Source organism: Salvia splendens, chromosome 7 (assembly GCF_004379255.2).
Source record: "Salvia splendens isolate huo1 chromosome 7, SspV2, whole genome shotgun sequence".
In the NCBI taxonomy this organism is placed as follows: Eukaryota; Viridiplantae; Streptophyta; class Magnoliopsida; order Lamiales; family Lamiaceae; genus Salvia; species Salvia splendens.
The window spans coordinates 1,016,564-1,037,294 of record NC_056038.1 but is presented as its reverse complement, the minus strand read 5'-3'; the positions used below and the strand labels follow the sequence as shown (position 1 = coordinate 1,037,294).

At 39.4% G+C, this 20,731-nt stretch overlaps 3 protein-coding genes across 3 annotated transcripts; 1 reads left to right on the top strand and 2 right to left on the bottom strand.

Moving 5' to 3' along the window:
- Positions 1-1,457: 1,457 nt before the first annotated feature.
- Positions 1,458-3,115, bottom strand: LOC121741024 (transcription repressor MYB5-like). Its single transcript, XM_042133706.1, has 2 exons — positions 2,652-3,115; positions 1,458-2,189 (listed from the first exon to the last, which is right to left on the bottom strand). Exons 1-2 carry the CDS (start codon positions 2,930-2,932, stop codon positions 2,021-2,023), a joined length of 450 nt encoding a protein of 149 aa, XP_041989640.1. The 5' UTR covers positions 2,933-3,115; the 3' UTR covers positions 1,458-2,020.
- A 1,146-nt stretch (positions 3,116-4,261) lies between these two features.
- Positions 4,262-5,680, bottom strand: LOC121741639 (transcription factor MYB114-like). The gene is made up of 2 exons (XM_042134488.1): positions 5,391-5,680; positions 4,262-4,652 (listed from the first exon to the last, which is right to left on the bottom strand). The coding sequence occupies exons 1-2, from the start codon at positions 5,678-5,680 to the stop codon at positions 4,340-4,342; spliced, it is 603 nt and encodes a 200-aa protein (XP_041990422.1). The 3' UTR covers positions 4,262-4,339.
- A 1,923-nt stretch (positions 5,681-7,603) lies between these two features.
- LOC121741584 (importin-5-like) lies at positions 7,604-14,548 on the top strand. The gene is made up of 20 exons (XM_042134422.1): positions 7,604-8,955; positions 9,271-9,474; positions 9,710-9,814; positions 9,925-9,990; positions 10,076-10,240; positions 10,445-10,519; positions 10,612-10,766; positions 11,132-11,267; positions 11,352-11,421; positions 11,508-11,635; positions 11,723-11,779; positions 12,225-12,410; positions 12,520-12,612; positions 12,766-12,851; positions 12,936-13,002; positions 13,090-13,156; positions 13,240-13,376; positions 13,554-13,645; positions 13,809-13,875; positions 13,975-14,548. The coding sequence occupies exons 1-20, from the start codon at positions 7,726-7,728 to the stop codon at positions 14,137-14,139; spliced, it is 3,351 nt and encodes a 1,116-aa protein (XP_041990356.1). The 5' UTR covers positions 7,604-7,725; the 3' UTR covers positions 14,140-14,548.
- Positions 14,549-20,731: the final 6,183 nt, after the last annotated feature.

Genomic DNA, 20,731 nt, shown 5'->3' with positions numbered 1-20,731 from the left:
ATCCCTAAATATATGGAATAGTTATTCTATTGCCTCCACCTGTCATGACTATATTGTTTCAACATATAAATAGAAACGGAATCAACATAGATACCCATTAATGCCGATTAAATATACCTTATTGTATGTAGTATTAAAATATTAGTATGCAATATCTCATAATGCAAATTAAATAAATAATTGGGAAATGGAATCAACATAGATACCCATTAATGCTGATTAAATATACCTTATTGTATGTAGTATTAAAATATCAGTATGCAATATCTCATAATGCAAATTTAATAAATACTTGGGTGGAAGAAGGGATCACTATTTTTGGAGCTTTGCATCTCTTTTAATATTAATCCATGCTTGATTTTGGTGGTTACATAGTCACGTAACAAATCGAAAGAAAAGTGATCGATTGATATGGACTTGCATATTATAGGATTGATTCGGCATGATTGTCGATCATATTTCATTTAAATCACGAAATTTCAAGTCTTCTCACTGGTCTCGTCCATGTAATTAATAATATATTTTGGTGATGTTGATCATCATGGCCCGGGCCGTGTATATGGGCAAATTTTATTGATGTTTGTACACCATTAGGGGAAGAAGGCATGATCATAATCATGGTATGTAAAAGTTGTGTAGATGAAATGTGACAGCCATTTTGAAGCTACAAAGCACAACACAGCCATTGAAGCACAACATGAGCATGATGAGATGTAGTAATTAAATTGAGTCGTGAGATTCTGTATTCGAGTTACTAAGGATTAATGAAACACAAAAGTAACATCGATCATCGCTTTGCACGTACAAAGCACAATTGCACGTGCCTAATAAAAGTAACGAGCCACTTATTACGGACACGGTACAGAGGGAGTGTGTGTGTGAATGTGAGGAGCCTAAAATATTTGTGATGTTTACATATATACTCTAAGTTGGTACATTAATTTGGAGGTAAATATTTCATAAAAAGCTTTTTATTAATGAAATTAATTAATTATGTACTGACAATCTGCATAATTCATAAATGAAGCTATTGCATTTTGCAAAGGATTTAAATGACTTATTAGAAATGAGCCACTATAGATTAGATGGGATCTTCACCAAGAAGATGTGGGACAGAATTTAGAGAATTTAACACGCCCCCTCACGTGTGGGCCGGAAAGGACATCGGTCTTCCATCACGTGGGTAGGCAATGCAAGAGAAACCATCATCGATGTGGGCCGGAAAGGACATCGGTCTTCCACTCGTGAGGTAGATAAGAGATAAAGAGAAAACCATCATCGACTTGGGCCTGCTCTGATACCATATTAGAAATGAGTCACTCACCCCTTAAAAGGCCTCAGAAGGGGGAGGGTTATCCACACTTATATAGATTAGATGTGATCTTCACCAAGTCGATGTGGGACAGAATTTAGAGAATTTAACATGACTGATTTTCAGAATCACGATACAGGCAAAACATGCATATAGCTAATTATTACTCCATTAAAAAAACAAGTTCTGAACATTATTTTAATATATGGAGTAGAAACTAAAAAGAGGATTGATATTACTGCTGGTGGCTGCTGCTTATGAACATTTCATCATTCATGAAGGAGTTCAAGAATGAAGAGAAAGAGTCGTCGTCGAAGCAGTCTAGCATTCCTTCATCTCTATCTTGATTGAGTGCATGGTTATGATTAATGGAGGGATTGGGGTTGTTAATTAGTGGATGGTTATGATTATTAGGGGATTAGGGTTGTTAAGTGGATGGTCAGGATTAACGGGAAGATTAGGGTTGTCAAGTGAATGGTTAGGATTAATGGAGAGATTAGGGCTTTTTAGTGAATGGTTGTGATTAATGGATGGATTGTGGTTATGATTAATGGAGGGATTAGGGTTGTTACGTGAATGGCTATGATTGATGGAAGGATTAGGGTTGTAAAGTTTATGGTTAGGATTAATGGATGGATTAGGGTTGCTAAATGAATTGTTATGATTAATGGAGCGATTAAGGTTGAAAGGTTGGTGATTAATGGGGGATTAGGGTTGAAAGGTTGGTGAGTAATTAATGGAGGGACTGGGGTTGAAGGGTTGGTGAGTTCTGGGATCAATTCCTTGACTAATTAGCTTCTTGCTTAGACGAGTGTTCCAATAGTTCTTAATCTCGTCGTCAGTACGCCCGGGAATTCTTCCAGCTATTAATGACCACCTGCATTAATCATATATTTCACCAAATTTATAAGAAAATTAGTGCAACAAGGAAATAAGAAAAACTAAAGAAGGATTCACTCAAAAAAAGAAATAAGAAAAAAGTTTATTTAATTTCCCTGGTGATGTAAAGGGAAATCAATATCTCATCCACACAACCAACTCACACAAAATATTCTTTCATAAAAAATGCACAATTTTTATTGAATTATTCTCACATTCACACACGCACACACATTGTTCTTTCCATTGCAGCAAAAAATCTAGAGGCAAGTAACTTTTAAAAGAATTTTTTTTAAATGATCTAGATGATGAAATAAGCATAAATATATGAAAGCCAAAAGAGAGATGAAATTCAAAAATTAAATGGTATATTAAATGTCTAGTTTCAACTTATAATTTGAGTCACAAATATTATGAGGGAAAACGTCTTATCAATTAAACTATAATAAAATAGAAATACCTATTGGCGAGGAGGTGGTGGAGGCGGAGGATGAGATCGTCCTCGTCGGGGGAGATGTGGCCGCGCTTGACGGTGGGGCGGAGGTAGTTCATCCAACGGAGGCGGCAGCTCTTACTGCAGCGGAGGAGCCCCGCCTTCTGCGGCAAAGTCCGCCAACCCCCCTCGCCCTCTCTCTTTAAGCAGTTCCTCAGCAGCTCGTCCTCCTCCTCCGTCCACGGCCCCTTCTTCAGCCCGGCCTTCGCCTTCTCCCCACCGGAGACTTTCGACGACCGGCTTCTCATTTAGTTGCTATGTCGCTCTCCCTCTCCCTCTCAACTCTACTTGATTTAATTTCTTATTAGTAGAGTTTGAATTTGCTTCAATTTTTACTCTCTCTTATCGATTTATGTGTTACTCTTACTTGTGATCAGTAACAATAGTAAAGATTTAATTTAGCAATGCATTTGTTTTATTCATGGCGGATTTTATATAAATATGTGATTTGAAATAGACATTACTTCTACACATGATGACTATGCCGAGACACCTGATCCAGAAGATACACTAAATTATAAGACTTGGCGCTAGAGTTATTAACATTTATCGGGTGCATCGCGATGTGGCGGAGCCGGAATTTTGACGTTGGTCGTCCAGTCTGGGGTATTTTTTGGTGTCGCGTAACTAGAAGCTGTTGGAAGAGATAACAAAGTTGGTCAAACCGCTACATGCCAAGTTGATCAAGCTACTGGTCAAGCCGCTGCATGCCAAATTGATCAAGTTGAAAGAGGTAACAAAGTTGATCAAGCCGCTGCTAACCAAGTTGATCAAGCCGCCACCTGCCGAGTTGATCAACAAGCCGCGATCCGTGATCTCAAGTCACTGGACCGTCAAGCTGATCAAGCTACAGTGCGTTGTGCGCAAGCCAGGACAACCACGAACTCCACGAGAGCTGAAGCTGAGAATGAGACAAAGAAGAGGAAGGAGTGTGCGGCACAAAAGGAGCCAATGATCAACCTCGCACGTGTTGAAACTGCCGACAAGCCAGCTAGGATGGAGGACCACATATGTACTTGGTGCGACGTGGTGTTGCGCGGTTTATAGAGGAAATATGTCTTGCAGAGTTTGTTAAAGTAGATTAGTACAATGTTTTAGGTCGTTTGAATGTAGTATATATGTATTGCATCTGGTTACATTTGATGTAGTGAAAAATACTGATTTGAGAGCTCTCTCCATATATATCTCTACTGTGTGTGTTCATGACTTCCGCAACTTTCTTTGAGAAGCAAATGCAACATATGCGATAAAAGACTGGGTAAGAATAAGAGAGAAAGAATTAAAGGATGAGCGTGGACCGTTGACATAAAAATGACAACAGTGGTGCCATCATAACTACTATTAGTGCATCATCTTACAATATTATATTTTCTAGGCATTTTAAATCATAGAATTATATAATGATATTCGATGTAGATAATGGATGAATTTCATATTAAATAAGTATGTCATTTTTTTTAATATACAGTATAAGACATAAATTAAATACATAAAATGAAATAAATAACGCTAATTAAAAGTGCATTATACGAAAGTCTGAAACGCATGCATGAATGGATTTAATTAATTACTATATACTATCAATTACAAAACCCAAGTTCTAACATTCTTTTAATCCAATGAAGAAACTAATATTAAAAGGCAATTAATTAATATTACTGCTGGTGGTGGTGGCTGCTGAACATCTCATCATTAATCAACGAATTCAGGAATGAAGAGAGAGAGTCTTCGTCGTTGCAGCAATCTTCATCTCCATCTTGCTTAAGTGAATGGTTATGATTAATAATGGAGGGATTATGGTTGTTAATTAGTGAATGGTTTTGATCAATGGAGGGATTAGGGTCGAAGGGTCGGTGAGTTTTGGGATCAATGCCTTGGCTAATTAGCTTCTTGCTTAAATGCGTGTTCCAGTAATTCTTGATCTCGTTGTCTGTCCGTCCGGGGATTCTTCCGGCTATTAGTGACCATCTGCAATTATAATATGTATCACTAAATTTATGGGAAAGTTGCTACACTAAGAAAGATATTGAAGTGGGTTTTGTTCACAAAATAAGGGGAAAAAGAGGGTATAGTATTTAATTTTCCGAAGAAGGGAAAAATGCTCTCATCTCGTGCATGTACACAATCAACATACAATAAATTTTGATGAATTATTCACACACACACACATTTATAACTAGAAATAAATAAAAAATGGTATTGCACATATTGTTCTTTCCAGGTGTCATCATGATCTAGAGGCAATAAACATAAAAGGCCAAAAAAAATGAAATTTAAAAAAAATTATATGCAGTGGTATACGACACAAGTTTTTGAGATACATCAAATTGGAGAGATAGAAGCATGATCTAGAGGCAATAAACATAATAAAAGAGGCAATAAACATATAAAAAGGCAAAAAGAAACTAGATAAATTTCAAAAATTGTGTGATGTAACAATGGATTATATGACACTAAGTTGATCCAAGGAAACACAGCCTTATTAATTGAATTTCTACCGATAATATAAAAAGTTAGAGAAAAAAAAAGATGAAATTCAAGAAATCTTGAGATAGAATGATACTACTACACTTGAGACACAACAAATTAAAGAGAAAGTGATGTGAAATTCAAAAACTAGCGAGGTATACAAATGGAATATTAAAGAAAAAACGTATTATCAACTGAATTACTATTATACAATAAATAAATTAGAGAGAAAAGTACCTGTTGCCGAGGAGGCGGTGGAGGCGGAGGATAAGATCTTCCTCGTCTTCGGAGATGCGGCCGCGCTTAACTGAGGGGCGGAGGTAGTTCATCCAACGGAGGCGGCAGCTCTTCCCGCAGCGGAGGAGCCCCGCCTTCTTCGGCAAAGTCCGCCACCCTCCCTCGCCCTCTCTCTTTATGTAGTCCCTCAGCAGCTCGTCCTCCTCCGCCGTCCACGCCCCCCTCTTCAGCCCCGTCTCCGCCTTCTTCCCGCCACCGGAGACGACGGCCCTCGACGAGAAGCTTCTCATTTAATTATGTAATTGTCTCTCTCTAACAAGTTTTATCAACTCTATTCATTCAATTTTTTATTAGTAGCGTTTGCGTTTGCTTCAATTTTTTTCTCTCTATCTTATTAATTAATCATGCTAGTAAATGTACGTTTCTCAACGTGTTACACTTGCTTGTGGGTGATACTAATATTTTCCTTAAGTTGGTAATGATTTAACCATACATTTACTTTATTTATTGTGGGTTATAAAAATAGGTGATTGTTGATAAGTTTATCGATTCTTGAAATGCTACCCGCAGAAGAAAAAACTTTATGTCAATTGGAATTTAATTGTGTTTTCTAATTTTGTCGAGAGTTCTTCTATTCAGCATGTGGTGTATATTAAATGAAGTTATCCATATATATTTTAAAATAGAATGAAAAAAATTGTGACCACATTGTAACTATATACGAAAAAAAACACGTAGGAGTACTAAAATATTCATCTAAATTGAAAAGTGAAATACAAGAAAATTAAAATAAAATCTTGAAAAATAAAATATATGCATACATGCATGATTTTTTGATAATATTTTTTCAATTTAAAAATTAGAATATAAAATCCTAATTTTTAATTACTATATATGCATGTATATACATGCATGTCACTAAGAATTGACAAATTCCAAAACTAAAATGGGCTTTTAAAAGCCCACAAAAAAGATCAATCATGGTTAGTGGAGCAAATGGGCTTTGATGCCTCGATAAATTTGATGGTTGTTCTATTTTACAAGTTTATAATAAAACGGGGGTTTTCAATTGGTTAAGGTTAACATTCATTTTCTCTATCCCATAAACATATGGACTTATGTTTGAATACTAATTTTACTAAATATAATATTTGTTTATATTGTGAATGTAGAAAGAACAAGTTCCATTTCCTTGTTATTTATATTATGAGTGGATATATAGTTTCATTTTAAATGTATTATTATAAATAAAAATATTATAATAAACATACAATGGCAAGACAAGTTGCATTAGTAACAAGCAAAGCAATTAAGTTTATATAAACTCGATTTGAATTACTATAGTAAATCAATGTTGAAATAATATTTAGACCATCAAGTTGACGACAACTCTATTTGGAGACTATTTAATGAATATTGTAGACTTAATGATCGAATTTATCCTATTTTTTGTAGTTTCATCAACTTTATTACGATCTTTTAAATGTATTAACTTTATTTCCAACTTATTTTTAATTGCAGTAATTACATATCAAATTGTTTCCTCTTATAAGCCACACCTCCCACTTATTTCAAGTTATATCAATTTGTACTATCAAAATTTCATTTCAAATGGTGGAATCAAGACATAGTGTAAAGTAAAAGAAGCCAACATATTACTCCCTCCGTCCCGTATTACTTGCACTTATTTCCTTTCTGGGCGTCCCAAGTTATTTGCACTGTTTCCATTTTTAGTAACAATTATCACCTACAGCTGTAATTGTTGACTTTGTCTATCACTCATTCCTTAATCTCCGTGCCCAAAAGGAAAGGTGCGAGTAGTGCAGGACGGAAGGAGTACTATTTTTTCTTCAAAAGAATTTATATACGAGATTAATTTTTTAAAATAATTATTTGAATTGATTAAAATGATACAAGATCATAATTGAATTGATACAATTATAGTAATTAAAAGAAAATAAAATTCATAAAATAGATCGATATAAATTGACTCCACTATTTATATATTGACTTCCTTAATTTATTTGCCGCCCAAAATCCCACATCGCAGCCTACTACCCTAATTATTCGCCGCTTTCACACGCCGTACGCCTCGCTGCCCACACTTGTACATTTGATAACAAAATTACCTAAATACCCACGCACTGAATTGTGTTTTTGTGTGTGTTGCGTCGTCTTCTTCTATATAAGCCCAGATTCCACACACCTTAACTGCGTGTGCCGCTGTGTGTGAGATAGTGAATAGAGAAAGAGATAGCTGAGCGCCAGCCACACACACACACACAAAAACACACACCAAAAACCCTAGAGAATTATCGCGGCGCAACTCGGGAGGATGGATACCGAGTCGACTCAGATTCAGCAGGCGCAATTGGCGGCGATTTTGGGGGCGGACCCTGCGCCTTTCGAAACCCTGATTTCTCACCTGATGTCCTCCTCCAACGAGCAGCGTTCCCAGGCCGAGGCAATCTTCAATTTGATCAAGCAGAACGATCCTAACTCGCTCGTGCTCAAGCTCGGCCACCTCATCTCCTCGTCCGTGCACCAGGAGGCGCGCGCCATGGCGGCGATTCTCCTGCGGAAGCAATTGACCCGCGACGACTCGTATGTATGGCCGAGCCTCACCGAGTCGACTCGCTCCGCGGTTAAAAACGTGCTGCTGTCGTCGCTCCAGAGCGAGGAGTCGAAATCGATTATTAAGAAGCTGTGCGATACGGTCTCGGAGCTCGCTTCTTCGCTCGTGCCGGAGAATCAGTGGCCGGAAATCCTGCCGTTTATGTTCCAGTGCGTGACGTCCAGTTCTCCGAAGCTGCAGGAATCGGCGTTCCTGATGTTCTCCCAGCTGGCGCAGTTCATCGGGGAGACTTTGACTCCGTATATAACTGATTTGCACACTGTTTTCCTCAACGTGTTGAATAGTTCCCCCAATCCGGATGTGAAGATTGCGGCGCTGAGCGCTGTCATTAATTTTATTCAGTGCTTGACGAGCTCGAGCGATCGAGATAGGTTTCAGGATTTGTTGCCGGCTATGATGAGGACATTGACTGAGTCGCTGAACTCGGGGCAGGAGGCTACTGCGCAGGAGGCGTTGGAGCTGTTGATTGAGCTGGCTGGGACGGAACCGAGGTTTTTGAGGAGGCAGATTGTGGATGTTGTTGGTGCGATGTTGCAGATTGCCGAGGCCGAGAGTTTGGAGGAAGGCACGCGGCATCTGGCAATTGAGTTTGTGATTACCCTAGCGGAAGCAAGGGAAAGAGCACCGGGGATGATGCGCAAGTTGCCGCAGTTCATTAGCAAGCTTTTCGCCAATTTGATGAAGATGGTTTTGGATGTGGAGGATGATCCTGCGTGGCACAGTGCAGAAGTCAAGGACGAGGATGCAGGAGAGACGAGTAATTATGGTGTTGGGCAGGAATGCTTAGATAGGCTCTCGATAGCGCTTGGTGGGAATACAATTGTCCCTGTGGCGTCCGAGCTGTTTCAGGCCTATTTTTCTGCTCCTGAGTGGGAGAAGCATCACGCAGCACTCATTGCACTTGCACAGATTGCAGAGGGTTGCTCCAAGGTATATATATAGCCATGAAAGATTTACATTTGTGTTGTGAATGTGAATTTGGAGATGATAGTTTTTGTGGTCTAGTAATAGCTGTGCTGAATTACACATTGTCTCATGTTCTCATAAATTACATCATTTATAGCTTTTTGTGCTCTGTTTAGTGCGTGCTTTAGATGTGGTTTTCGATATCTATTGTCTCATCCTCACATAAAGTGCATTGATTCATCAGTTGAATTGTAATTCTTTTACTACCTTTGTTACCAGCACATAGCAATCTCGTATGCACCAATCTGAGAGTAATGTCAATTCCTTTGCATACTGCAGGTGATGGTGAAAAATTTGGAACCAGTGGTAAAAATGATCTTGAATTCTTTTCAACATCCTCATCCACGTGTGAGATGGGCGGCAATAAATGCAATTGGTCAGCTATCAACAGACTTGGGTCCAGATTTACAAATTCAGTTCCATCAGCATGTCATGCCTGCTCTAGCTGCAGCTATGGATGATTTCCAAAATCCTCGAGTACAGGTTTGTATATCATGTTATCTTCTGCATCAGTATTACTTACCAAAATCTTATATGGAGCAATTTTCAACTTGTGATGAGGTTATTAAATAGTAGGGCATTAGGTTGAACTCCTCCCTTGTTTTCCAAACCTCTTCCTTTCACTAGTTATTTACTTTTGTGTATAGCTGGTGTCATCGACATTGGTTTCTGAAACTGAATTATGTGATGTTTAAGCAGTTCATTCCCTTTTCTGCAGGCACATGCAGCTTCAGCAGTGCTTAACTTCAGTGAAAACTGCACTCCAGAAATTTTGACACCTTACTTAGACGGGATAGTGCACAAGCTTCTTCTGCTTCTTCAGGTGAAAACCATGAAATTGCAAATTAGAAAAATATATGTGGAACATAATTGAATATTATGCTGTACTCACCGTTGGATATACAAAACTGAAATATGTTTTGTAAATTGCAGAATTCGAAGCAAATGGTACAGGAGGGTGCCTTAACTGCTTTAGCTTCGGTAGCCGATTCATCTCAGGTACACCATCTCTTTATAGTTTGTCTTGTTAGTTTCTTTATTACTGGTGGATTTCTCAGCTAAGTTATTGAATTATGATTGGCAGGAACACTTCCAGAAATATTATGATGCAGTTATGCCTTACTTGAAAGTTATCTTAGAGAATGCCACTGACAAATCTAACCGCATGCTCCGTTCAAAAGCTATGGAGTGCATCAGCTTGGTGGGGATGGCTGTTGGAAAGGAGAAATTCAAGGAGGATGCTAAGCAGGTAGGCGACTAATGATCTGGGTCCTGATTGTTGTATTTATGTTGATTGTGCTATTTCCTTGTGTTTGTTTTGTGCTTTGTATGGACTCGTTGCTTTACTCACTTGCGCATTCTATACAGAGTGGCGTGTTCATTTTAGCAAAACTGTATCTGACCCCCCTTAATCATGATTTGAAATAATCATTGTTTCATTTATTTTTGCTAGGTAATGGGAGTGCTTATGTCATTGCAAGGATCGCAAATGGAGACAGATGATCCTACTACCAGTTACATGCTACAAGTATGCCATTCATCCTTGTGAGCTGCAGATTTCAGATGTCTTAAATAATTAGCTCAGTCACATTAAACTATTTTGTTTTTGTTCTGTTGTAGGCATGGGCCAGACTTTGCAAGTGCTTGGGGCAGGATTTTCTTCCTTATATGAGTGTGGTTATGCCTCCCCTGCTTCAGTCTGCTCAGCTAAAGCCTGATGTGGTCATTACATCTGCTGATTCAGACAATGAAATTGATGAATCGGATGATGAAAGGTGACGACTCTCTTATATCATAGATTTATGTTTTGGAAAGTTTCTCTTCATGTTTAATGAAAGTTGGCCTTATTTTCTACCATTCATATTTCTAGGCTATTAAGTTGTTCAATAACTTTATTAACATCCCTCTGAGAATCTTTATTTATCTTGTATCTAAAATTATTTGCAAGGAATAAGAACTGTCACTTTCTTATTTGAATCTGGAAGATACCTGCTCTTGTTTTTTGTATGGTACTGTTTAGATGGCTATGTTCTGATATGTGTTCATATTGTTTGCATCTTGGTTTGAGTGCTATACATTTCCATTGGGGCACATCTTCGGCTAATTGCTTCCGATATGAACAAATTTTTCTATATTGCAGCATGGAGACCATAACCCTCGGGGATAAAAGAATAGGGATTAAGACTAGTGTCCTGGAGGAGAAGGCTACTGCTTGCAATATGTTGTGCTGCTATGCTGATGAGTTAAAGGAAGGTTTTTACCCATGGATCGACCAGGTTAGTGAAAATAAATAGGTCTTTGCTTGATTCCGTTGATGGTAGATCACAATTTAAAGATGTTATGGCTTGTTGTGTTTGCAGGTTGCCCCAACATTGGTTCCACTTTTGAAATTTTATTTCCATGAAGAAGTTAGGAAGGCTGCTGTCTCAGGTAATGCAGATTCTACTTGGTATGTTTCCGTATACAGAATATTGAAGTTGCTAATATTGATCAACACTTCAATTATTGATTTCTAGCAATGCCGGAGCTGTTGCGATCTGCAAAATTGGCTGTCGAAAAAGGAATTGCTCAGGGTCGTAATGAAACTTATGTTAAGCAGCTATCAGACTTCATTGTTCCTGCTTTAGTGGAAGCCTTACACAAGGTGTCAATACAAGCTTGTGTTTTGCATTATGTTATTGATGATCATTGTATCTGGGCACTCATAAGTATCAATTCTTATGTCATGCAGGAACCTGATATAGAGATCTGTGCAAACATGCTGGATGCGTTGAACGAATGTATACAGGTTGGTCACTTGAGTTCATTCCCTTCAACACACCTATTAATATGTTAGGTTGATTATTTTAAAATGTGAGTTTAAATCTGTGCTAGGGAACGTGTGAAAAAAATGCAAGTTAATGTTGACCTTACTCACCACAGTTTTAACATTCGTTGTGTATTGTCTACTGTTGATTCTGTAAAGATCTTTTATTTCAAGAAGTTTTTTCATCATCATGCTTTAGTGCATGCTGTATAAGAGGCTGTAACAACTACCTACCTACTTACCTTGTATTCAATTTGATAGAGTAATGAACTTAATCTGTGCAGTTCAGTAGAGTTGTATTAGTTTTTTGGTTAGATGAGTTGTACTAAAGTGCGAACATCATTTATCTGATGGCAGTTCTGGTTTTAATGAATTTACTGTATTTGCTAGAATTTAACTCATCATTTCCCTCGTTTATGTCTCTCAGATTTCAGGATCTCTTTTAGATGAGAGCCAGGTTAGAAGCATTGTGGAAGAGATAAAGCAGGTGATCACAGTTAGCTCAAGTAGGAAAAAAGAGAGAGCCGAGAGAGCCAAAGCTGAAGATTTCGATGATGAGGAAGGAGAACTTCTTAAAGAGGAAGATGAGCAAGAAGAAGAAGTATTTGACCAAGTTAGTAAATCACACTTGGCTGTTCGGGACACAACCAATTGTTTAAGCTCTGTCAGTTTGGGAACATGAGACCTTCCTAACCTTGTGCTTCTGGTAATTTTTGTTTCAGGTTGGTGAAATATTGGGAACTTTAATTAAAACATTTAAGGGTTCCTTCTTGCCTTTCTTCGATGAACTGTCATCATACCTGATGCCGATGTGGGTAAGTCATGTTGTAATCATGATACTTCCGTTCCTGTTTCATACTTGTTGGCAAGCAAGATCAGAGAAATAGAACAGAGGTTAAAACTTGAATATCTATTTCAAACCTAAATTTTTTGGTTCATGAATGGGGCCCTCCTTTTATCTGTTGCAGGGAAAGGACAAATCGGCTGAAGAGAGAAGGATTGCCATCTGCATCTTTGATGATGTAGCTGAGCAGTGCCGTGACTTAGCTCTGAAGTATGTAACATGGCATAAAATATTTGAATTTGGTCCCAGTTGTGAAAATACTGACGTAGTCCGTGTCCTTTTTATTTGAACCAGGTATTATGATACATATCTTCCATTCCTCTTGGAGGCATGCAATGATGAAAGCTCGGATGTTCGACAGGTTGACCCGAAGCTCTGAACTTTGTGTTTTCACATACTCTTAACCGCGTTAATTCATCATATCCTAATTGACTAATTTTATACTCAGGCTGCTGTATATGGACTCGGAGTGTGTGCTGAGTTTGGAAGTTCTGTGTTTAAACCACTTGTTGGAGGTAAAGTTTCCTCAATGTGGCGCATAGAAAGTAAATTTCGGCTTGATATCTGTATTCTGACCTTTCTTTGGAATCTTGTTCAGAGGCTCTTTCGCGGCTCAATGTAGTTATTAGGCATCCCAATGCTTTGCAGCCAGACAATGTGATGGCATATGATAACGCCGTTTCAGCTCTTGGAAAGATCTGTCAGTATCATCGTGATAGCATTGATTCAGCTCAGGTAGCTCTCTCTCATCTCAATGCCGGGCTATTTTTTCTTACCGTTCAAGAAAATGCGTAGTACTATAATTTTGTCGGATTCAGTATATTGTCTTAATCTGTATGTTGTCACATTTAATTGAATACTGTGCTAGTATTTCCTTCGATTAATTCTAACTGTGTAAAGTTGCTCTGATAGGTTGTTCCTGCCTGGTTGAATTGTTTACCTATAAAGGGTGATGTTATTGAGGCAAAAGTTGTTCATGACCAGCTTTGCTCAATGGTTGAAAGGTGAGTACATGAAAATTGCTCTTTCCTTTCCAAACTATATCCAGTTTCTTAATCACCTCTCTGCTTCACGTATACCACCCGTCTGTATACAATTTTTAATTTCCGACTCGGCTGTCATCTGCTTTTCGCATATTCTGTTATTGACCACAGTTCCCTCCTTCAGGTCTGATTTGGAACTTTTGGGGCCCAACAATCAGCATCTCCCTAAAATCGTTTCTGTTTTTGCCGAGGTTAGTTACGTTATGGAATTTCGTGACCATTCTTCCATAAATTTTCTGTATGTTTTTTAAGCGAAGTCGGGTCTTTTTTGAATCGTTCCAATTGTGCAGGTTCTCTGTACTGGCAAGGATCTTGCCTCCGAGCAAACTGCCAGTCGAATGGTGAACTTGTTGAGGCAGCTACAACAGACGCTGCCTCCATCCACCCTGGCCTCTACATGGTCGGCCTTGCAGCCCCAACAGCAGCTGGCGTTGCAGACAATTCTGTCATCGTGATGATGCTTGCAGCAACCGCTGATTTGATATCGAGTTTGATAGTGGTTTTGTGCCGGTCAAGCATTTGTTCGTCCCCCATTCTTTCCGGCGAGAGAGATGTTCCGCATTCTTTTGCACAAGGTTTTGGTCGAGTGAGGATCCGTTTCGCGTTGAAACGGAGGAGAGTCCCTGTAGACTGTATATTACAAGATCACCTGTGTTGCTCCCAAAAACTGGGGGAATCTGGTGTTCTTTTTATTTATTTGTCAACATTTGTGGTATTTGAGGATTGATTGCCATGGAGGCAATTCCTGTCTCAGTTTTGGTCATGACCATGCATTTTTCCCCCTTTTTTTGTTACATCTGTGATTGTTATTTATTTTGTTTATTTGTTACTACAGTTATATGAGAAACGATATTTGATGTTCAATTTCGTCATTGTGTTTTTATACAAAATGTTCAAGTCAAATTTATGACAGGTAGTAGAGTCGAAAGTAATAGTATAAAAATAGTTTAGAATGAAATCACAATGGAAAACAACAAAAGTAGTGCTTGATTTCCATTTATACAATTGCATTGATATAGTATTTCTCTGTATTGTATCACTATTTTAATTATATACTTATGCCATTAGGAAAGTAGATAGTTATATTGTTGGAGTTAAAACTGTTCCAACAACCTGATATAAGAGAACTTTTCATCTTGTCCAATCACATCATTGTAAGTGAAATTGATCCTACAATTACATCTATTACTTATGCTCTTGTTGGTTTATGGCACTGGAGATTCCTTTCCTAGCTTCAAGCATGAGCATCAAGATTCTTTATCTCGTCACCAAATTTTAGAATTTTTTGTTTACTAAAATAAGAATCAAGAGCTTGGTAGGTTCGGTTCATCCATCTGTAGTGGTGTGATGAATGGTTAAACTGAAACTGCCGGTTCGACTTGTAAATGGATTGACGGTTTCGGCTATGGAACCATAATAGTCATTCACGAGCTGAATTTGAATGACATATCGATTTCAGAATTATTGGAACTTCAACCTGTGGTTAACAACCAATTTTATCCCAAAATCAGATAAAATTAACTAAAAGCGAGAAAATCACTGAAATCTTTTGGTTGCTAGCTAGTTCAATACTAGAGCCATTAATTTACTTGCAGGGCTGGTTATGGTTTGGAACCGGAACCGGCTGCTTTGTGACCGGGTGCATCACTATTCACGTGGTGGGGTTCGATGGATTCTTGTAATGTTGTGAAAAGGGAAAATGTGGCAGACTTTGGTGATGGCGATTTGCACCTTAGTTTATGTTTAAAGTTTGACCAACTGAGTAACAAATCAACAATATGTTTAGCTTTAAGAACTCCCTCGATTAAAAAGGTATTCATTGTCTTTATCTAGACTACATTTGACTTTGGTTGCTTTGTCAGTCTCATTCTTGTCTGATCCAAGGATGAAATGGTTTCCCATGTCCTAATTATTTATGTCCAAACTTGAATTATTGCACATCTATACAAATATTGTTGTCTTGCATCGTTTGACTCTCTCTTAATGGAATCTATTCTCCATTTACTAGAAGCACAAAGAGGCAAGGGAGGGATTTGATGCTCTTTTAGTTACGTTTTAGATGTTACGAAGTAAACGCACAAATACTCATAAATATAAACAAATAGGCATAAAAATGGTTTACTCAGTTCGATACGATAAGTATCTATGTCTGAGTGCGATGTCAAGCCAGATATTTCCTTATAATTCTTAGATACAACTTATAATAAGAGAACAAATCAAATCATAGTAACAATAGGAATCATGTTGGGCCTTAAAATACATATGTACGGAAGCCCACAATAGTTTGGCGTGATCGTGGACTGATTCACTTCCATACTCGAATATTAGATGATTACTCGACTTAGAAGGTGTTGGAATAAGGAAATTAATTAATTGGAGAACAATAAGGCAAGTTATGAAGATATGGCAAGAATAAAGAAGGAAATCAATGAAGATTATGGAAAATCAAATAAAAAGGATATTAGTATAATTAGAATATATTTTCCATGTTTAGCTAGAATTAGAGTCTATATATAGTTGTGTAACCATGGAGAGAATAGAATTGAAGTCATTCATAATGTAGTTTTTAAAGTTCTCCCCGTCTTTTACTTTCTGCAATAATCTTTTATTTTCCGCATTATATTTTCTAACATGGTATCAGAGCGGGTTCGATCACTAGGATCGATCGCTGCCTCTATAGCAAAAAAAAAAAGCCTCATCATCGTCCCTTCCAAAAACCAGCCAAAACCCTTTCAAAAAACAACCATGTATCAGCCCCAAAAATCTCCCCCATAAGAAGAAAGGAGACTGAGTGCAGCCAAGAACCTGCAACAAAGGAGAGAGATTGGGATAGGGAGCGAGACAGAGATTTTGAACTTATGCCTCCTCCTGGAAGCCTCAAGAAAGACTTTACTGTGTCTGCCATCAGGTATCTTTTGGAGATATGATTGCATGCGACAATGAAAACTGCCAAGGAGGTGAATGGTTTCATTATGCATGTGTTGGGCTTACTCCTGAGACTAGATTTAAGGGAAAGTGGTATTGCCCGACGTGCAGACAGAGCCAGTAGTTGTTTCATGCACAACGATGGTACCTTGATGAATAAAGATTGCGCCGCAGCCCAGCCGCCGTCAAGAGAAGAAAACAGCGGATGAGTCCTCGGTTTGTCCGGCCGAGGGGGAGAATAAGTATCCGACCGAACAATCTCTCTCCAAATCTTGGTAGGCTGAGAAAACGCAGCACAAAAGAACGTCCTATTACTGCCTCAATTGTTGGGGTTCCCTTCAAATACATGAATTCAAAGAGATGGTGATGATTTACCTAGAAGGTAGCTGAGGTGGTCATTATCAATTAAACTAGTGGACCTGGTCTTCTGTTTTGATGAATTATCTAACCAAGGGGAAGGGGACAGCCCCACGGAAGATTCTTCGAGTTGTTTGGAGAATGGCTGGCCGAAGTTTATACCTATGAGTTAGTCGAGGAGCAGCCATGGACAGGGAGAAGAAGGTGGTAAAAAATGGAAGAAGAGAATTCGATGAATCGTCCGGCGAGGGGGAGAAAACAACCACTGCCAAACGATTCATATCGCCTAGAAGAATGCCGAGAAGAGAGCAGGACAGTATGTACCACCGAAAGAAGAGCCGAGGCTGTCGAGAAGGTAGCAGCCCAACCAAGAGATCAAGAGTCTTCGAGGTGGAGACGCCAAAAGGGAAAGAGTTTGTGGGTGAAACCTCAGGCTCGAAGACGTTGAGAATGCCGAGTAGGCTGAGTTGGCTAGAGATGTCGCCGCCAAGAATAGTTGTCCACAAACTGTGTGGTCATGTGCGGTCAGGTGGTCACTAATGGAGCAGCGACGCATAGCCGAAAATAGAGGAGTCCCTGATTTGTACGGTCGAGGGGGAGAGGAAGTATCTGACCGAACAATCTCTCTCCAAATTTATGGAAATAGGAAACTCAAATCTCTTTTGAGAGACCAAATATCCGTTCACAGCATGCATGTGTCGGCTTCAAGTAGAATCCGTCACAGGGGGAAGATTGTCACCGGAAAGCTGAGACTATGGAAATAGTCATCGAAAAGAGGACCAACGATGGTGGATAATCAGTTGGATGAGGAAGAGAACAACCGTGAAAGGAGAAGCTCAACACCCTAGCGGCTGTGTGGCGACATTAGTTCTCTCCCCCTCGCTGCGCAGACGTTGGCTGCTCCTCCTTCGTCCTCTGATACCAGAGGAAGGCGGCTGGGCTGTGGCGCTCTATCGGTGACCACCAACAAACTCTTTCCCTTTTGGCGACTCCATCTCTTCCGGCAGGGTATTGTCTCTCCCCTTCTGCCGGATAATTCTTCGACTGCTTTACCTTTCCGGGTTGTCTTGCTACCAATCTTTCCTGGCTCCACCGACATGTGGGCTGCGCCTTTGCAGCTTACTCGCCCTCTCATCATCGGTCATCTTTGGCCTTCACGACCATAAGCCAAAAGGGAAAGAGTTTGTTGGTGGTCACCGATAGAGCGCCACAGCCCAGCCGCCTTCCTCTGGTATCAGAGGACGAAGGAGGAGCAGCCAACGTCTGCGCAGCGAGGGGGAGAGAACTAATGTCGCCACACAGCCGCTGTGAAGAGTTGGTGGGAATGGGATGTCGTCGAGAGGACGTTGAGAACCCATTGCCATAAGCCAAAGATGATGTTAAAAGGAACAACCACGGGAAAAGCCAAAGCCAATAAGAGAAGCTGAGGCCTCCTAAACACTCAAAGGATGAGATGCCCCCACCTTCATCCTTACAAGCTTCAAAAAAGGGTCATCACATGGGTGATTATATCCCTCCAGAAGAGCTCCACAAGTTTCTGCCAACATGTAATGGTGCAGCTGTCAAGATAAGAAGTTCACTGTTTGTCCGGTCGAGGGGGAGAGGAAGAATGCGACCGAACAACTTCTCTCCAAATCTATGATGGTCGTGAAGGCCAAAGATGACCGATGATGAGAGGGCGAGTAAGCTGCAAAGGCGCAGCCCACATGTCGGTGGAGCCAGGAAAGATTGGTAGCAAGACAACCCGGAAAGGTAAAGCAGTCGAAGAATTATCCGGCAGAAGGGGAGAGACAATACCCTGCCGGAAGAGATGGAGTCGCCAAGAGGGCGAGAATGGACCGAGAATGGTCTTAAGATAGCTCCTCGACACGAGTAAAAACTGTCAGTCAGAAAAGTGAATGAGCTCCTCGACAAGAGTCAAAACTGTCAGATTAGCTCCTCGACAAGAGTCAAAACTGTCAGAATTAGCTCCTCGACAAGAGTCAAAACTGTCTAAAATGGCTCCTAGATATGAGTTTAAACTATCTAAGATGGCTCCTGGATACGAGCTAAAACTATCTAAGATAGCTCCTAAATATGAGTAAAAATTGTTTAGACAAGCTCCCGGACACGAGTTAAAACGGTCTAAATTTGCTCCTTGACACGAGTTAAAACTGTTTAGATTAGCTCCTTGACACGAGTTAAAACCGTCAACGAAAAATTGAAGAACTCCTTGAAACGAGTTTAAACTATCAATGATGAATTGAAGAAGCTCTATGATACGAGCATAAACTATTAATGGGAATTGAAGAACTCTTAAATACGAGTATAAACTATTTATCAAATTAAAGATCGTGCAAGTTAAGTGTCGAAAAACTCGATACTTAACTTGAGGGGGAGTGTTGGAATAAGGAAATTAATTAATTGGAGAACAATAAGGCAAGTTATGAAGATATGGCAAGAATAAAGAAGGAAATCAATGAAGATTATGGAAAATCAAATAAAAAGGATATTAGTATAATTAGAATATATTTTCCATGTTTAGCTAGAATTAGAGTCTATATATAGTTGTGTAACCATGGAGAGAATAGAATTGAAGTCATTCACAATGTAGTCTTTAAAGTTCTCCCCGTCTTTTACTTTCTGCAATAATCTTTTATTTTCCGTATTATATTTTCTAACAGAAGGAACTGATGATTTTATGACTATGTGTCGATTCGTCGTTGGTGTAGTGTGTTTTATTGGCTCAACTCATGCCAATCACACCCCATCACGAAAATGAGCACAAAAAAGAGGCCAAGAACGTGTGGAGCAATATGAAACAATGGGATAAGGCATGCTTCACATAATAAATAGTAGTAGTAGTACAAAACAAACCATTAAACTAAAACAAACATTGAATACAATAGTACAAATTAGTCATTCTTACAACTCATGATTCATTACACACTTCCCATGTTTGAAGAAACCAGTCAACTCTATGCAAAGCATATTATTCAATTAATTCAAACCAAAAGTAGCCAAACAAATAAGACATATTCATCCTCCTATAAAAACACCCTTCTTGAAACCAAGACTCATCACTTCTCTTTCCCCTCTTACAACCTCAAACCAAACCAAACCAAACCGAACTATGGAACTTCACTTCCATAGCTCATCTTCGACCAACAACAACAACATCAACACAATGTATAACAAGCCCACGAATAGAAGCCCTACCAAGCGCAAGTTTGTGGGAGTGAGGCAGAGGCCTTCGGGCAAATGGGTAGCGGAGATCAAGAACACAACCCAAAAGATCCGTATGTGGCTAGGCACATTCGACACCCCTGAGGAGGCTGCCCTGGCCTACGACGAGGCTGCCTGCCTCCTCCGTGGCTCAAACACGCGCACCAACTTCTTGAACACCGTCCCCTGCAACCCGGCCCTCTCTTTAAAGATCAAGAACTTGTTGAACCAAAAGAGGAGCCAAAATAAGGCCCTTATTACCCCTCCAACTAGTGATCAAGAACGCAACAACAATGCCGTAGCTAGTAACAGTAGTAGTGGTAGTAGCAGTAGTAGTATCAACCAAACAGAGGGATCTCTTGTTTTCAATCCATCCGAGGATGTGTATAAGCCCGGCTTCATCCATTTCGCGCCTCAGTCATATGGGGAGGGCGCGGTTGAGGATGCGCCTTTCCCGGATTTTGAAAGAATGAAGGTTGAGAGACAGATTTCAGCATCACTCTATGCCATGAATGGCATAAGTGAATATTGGGATGCCATCAATGACTCAAATGATGCTTT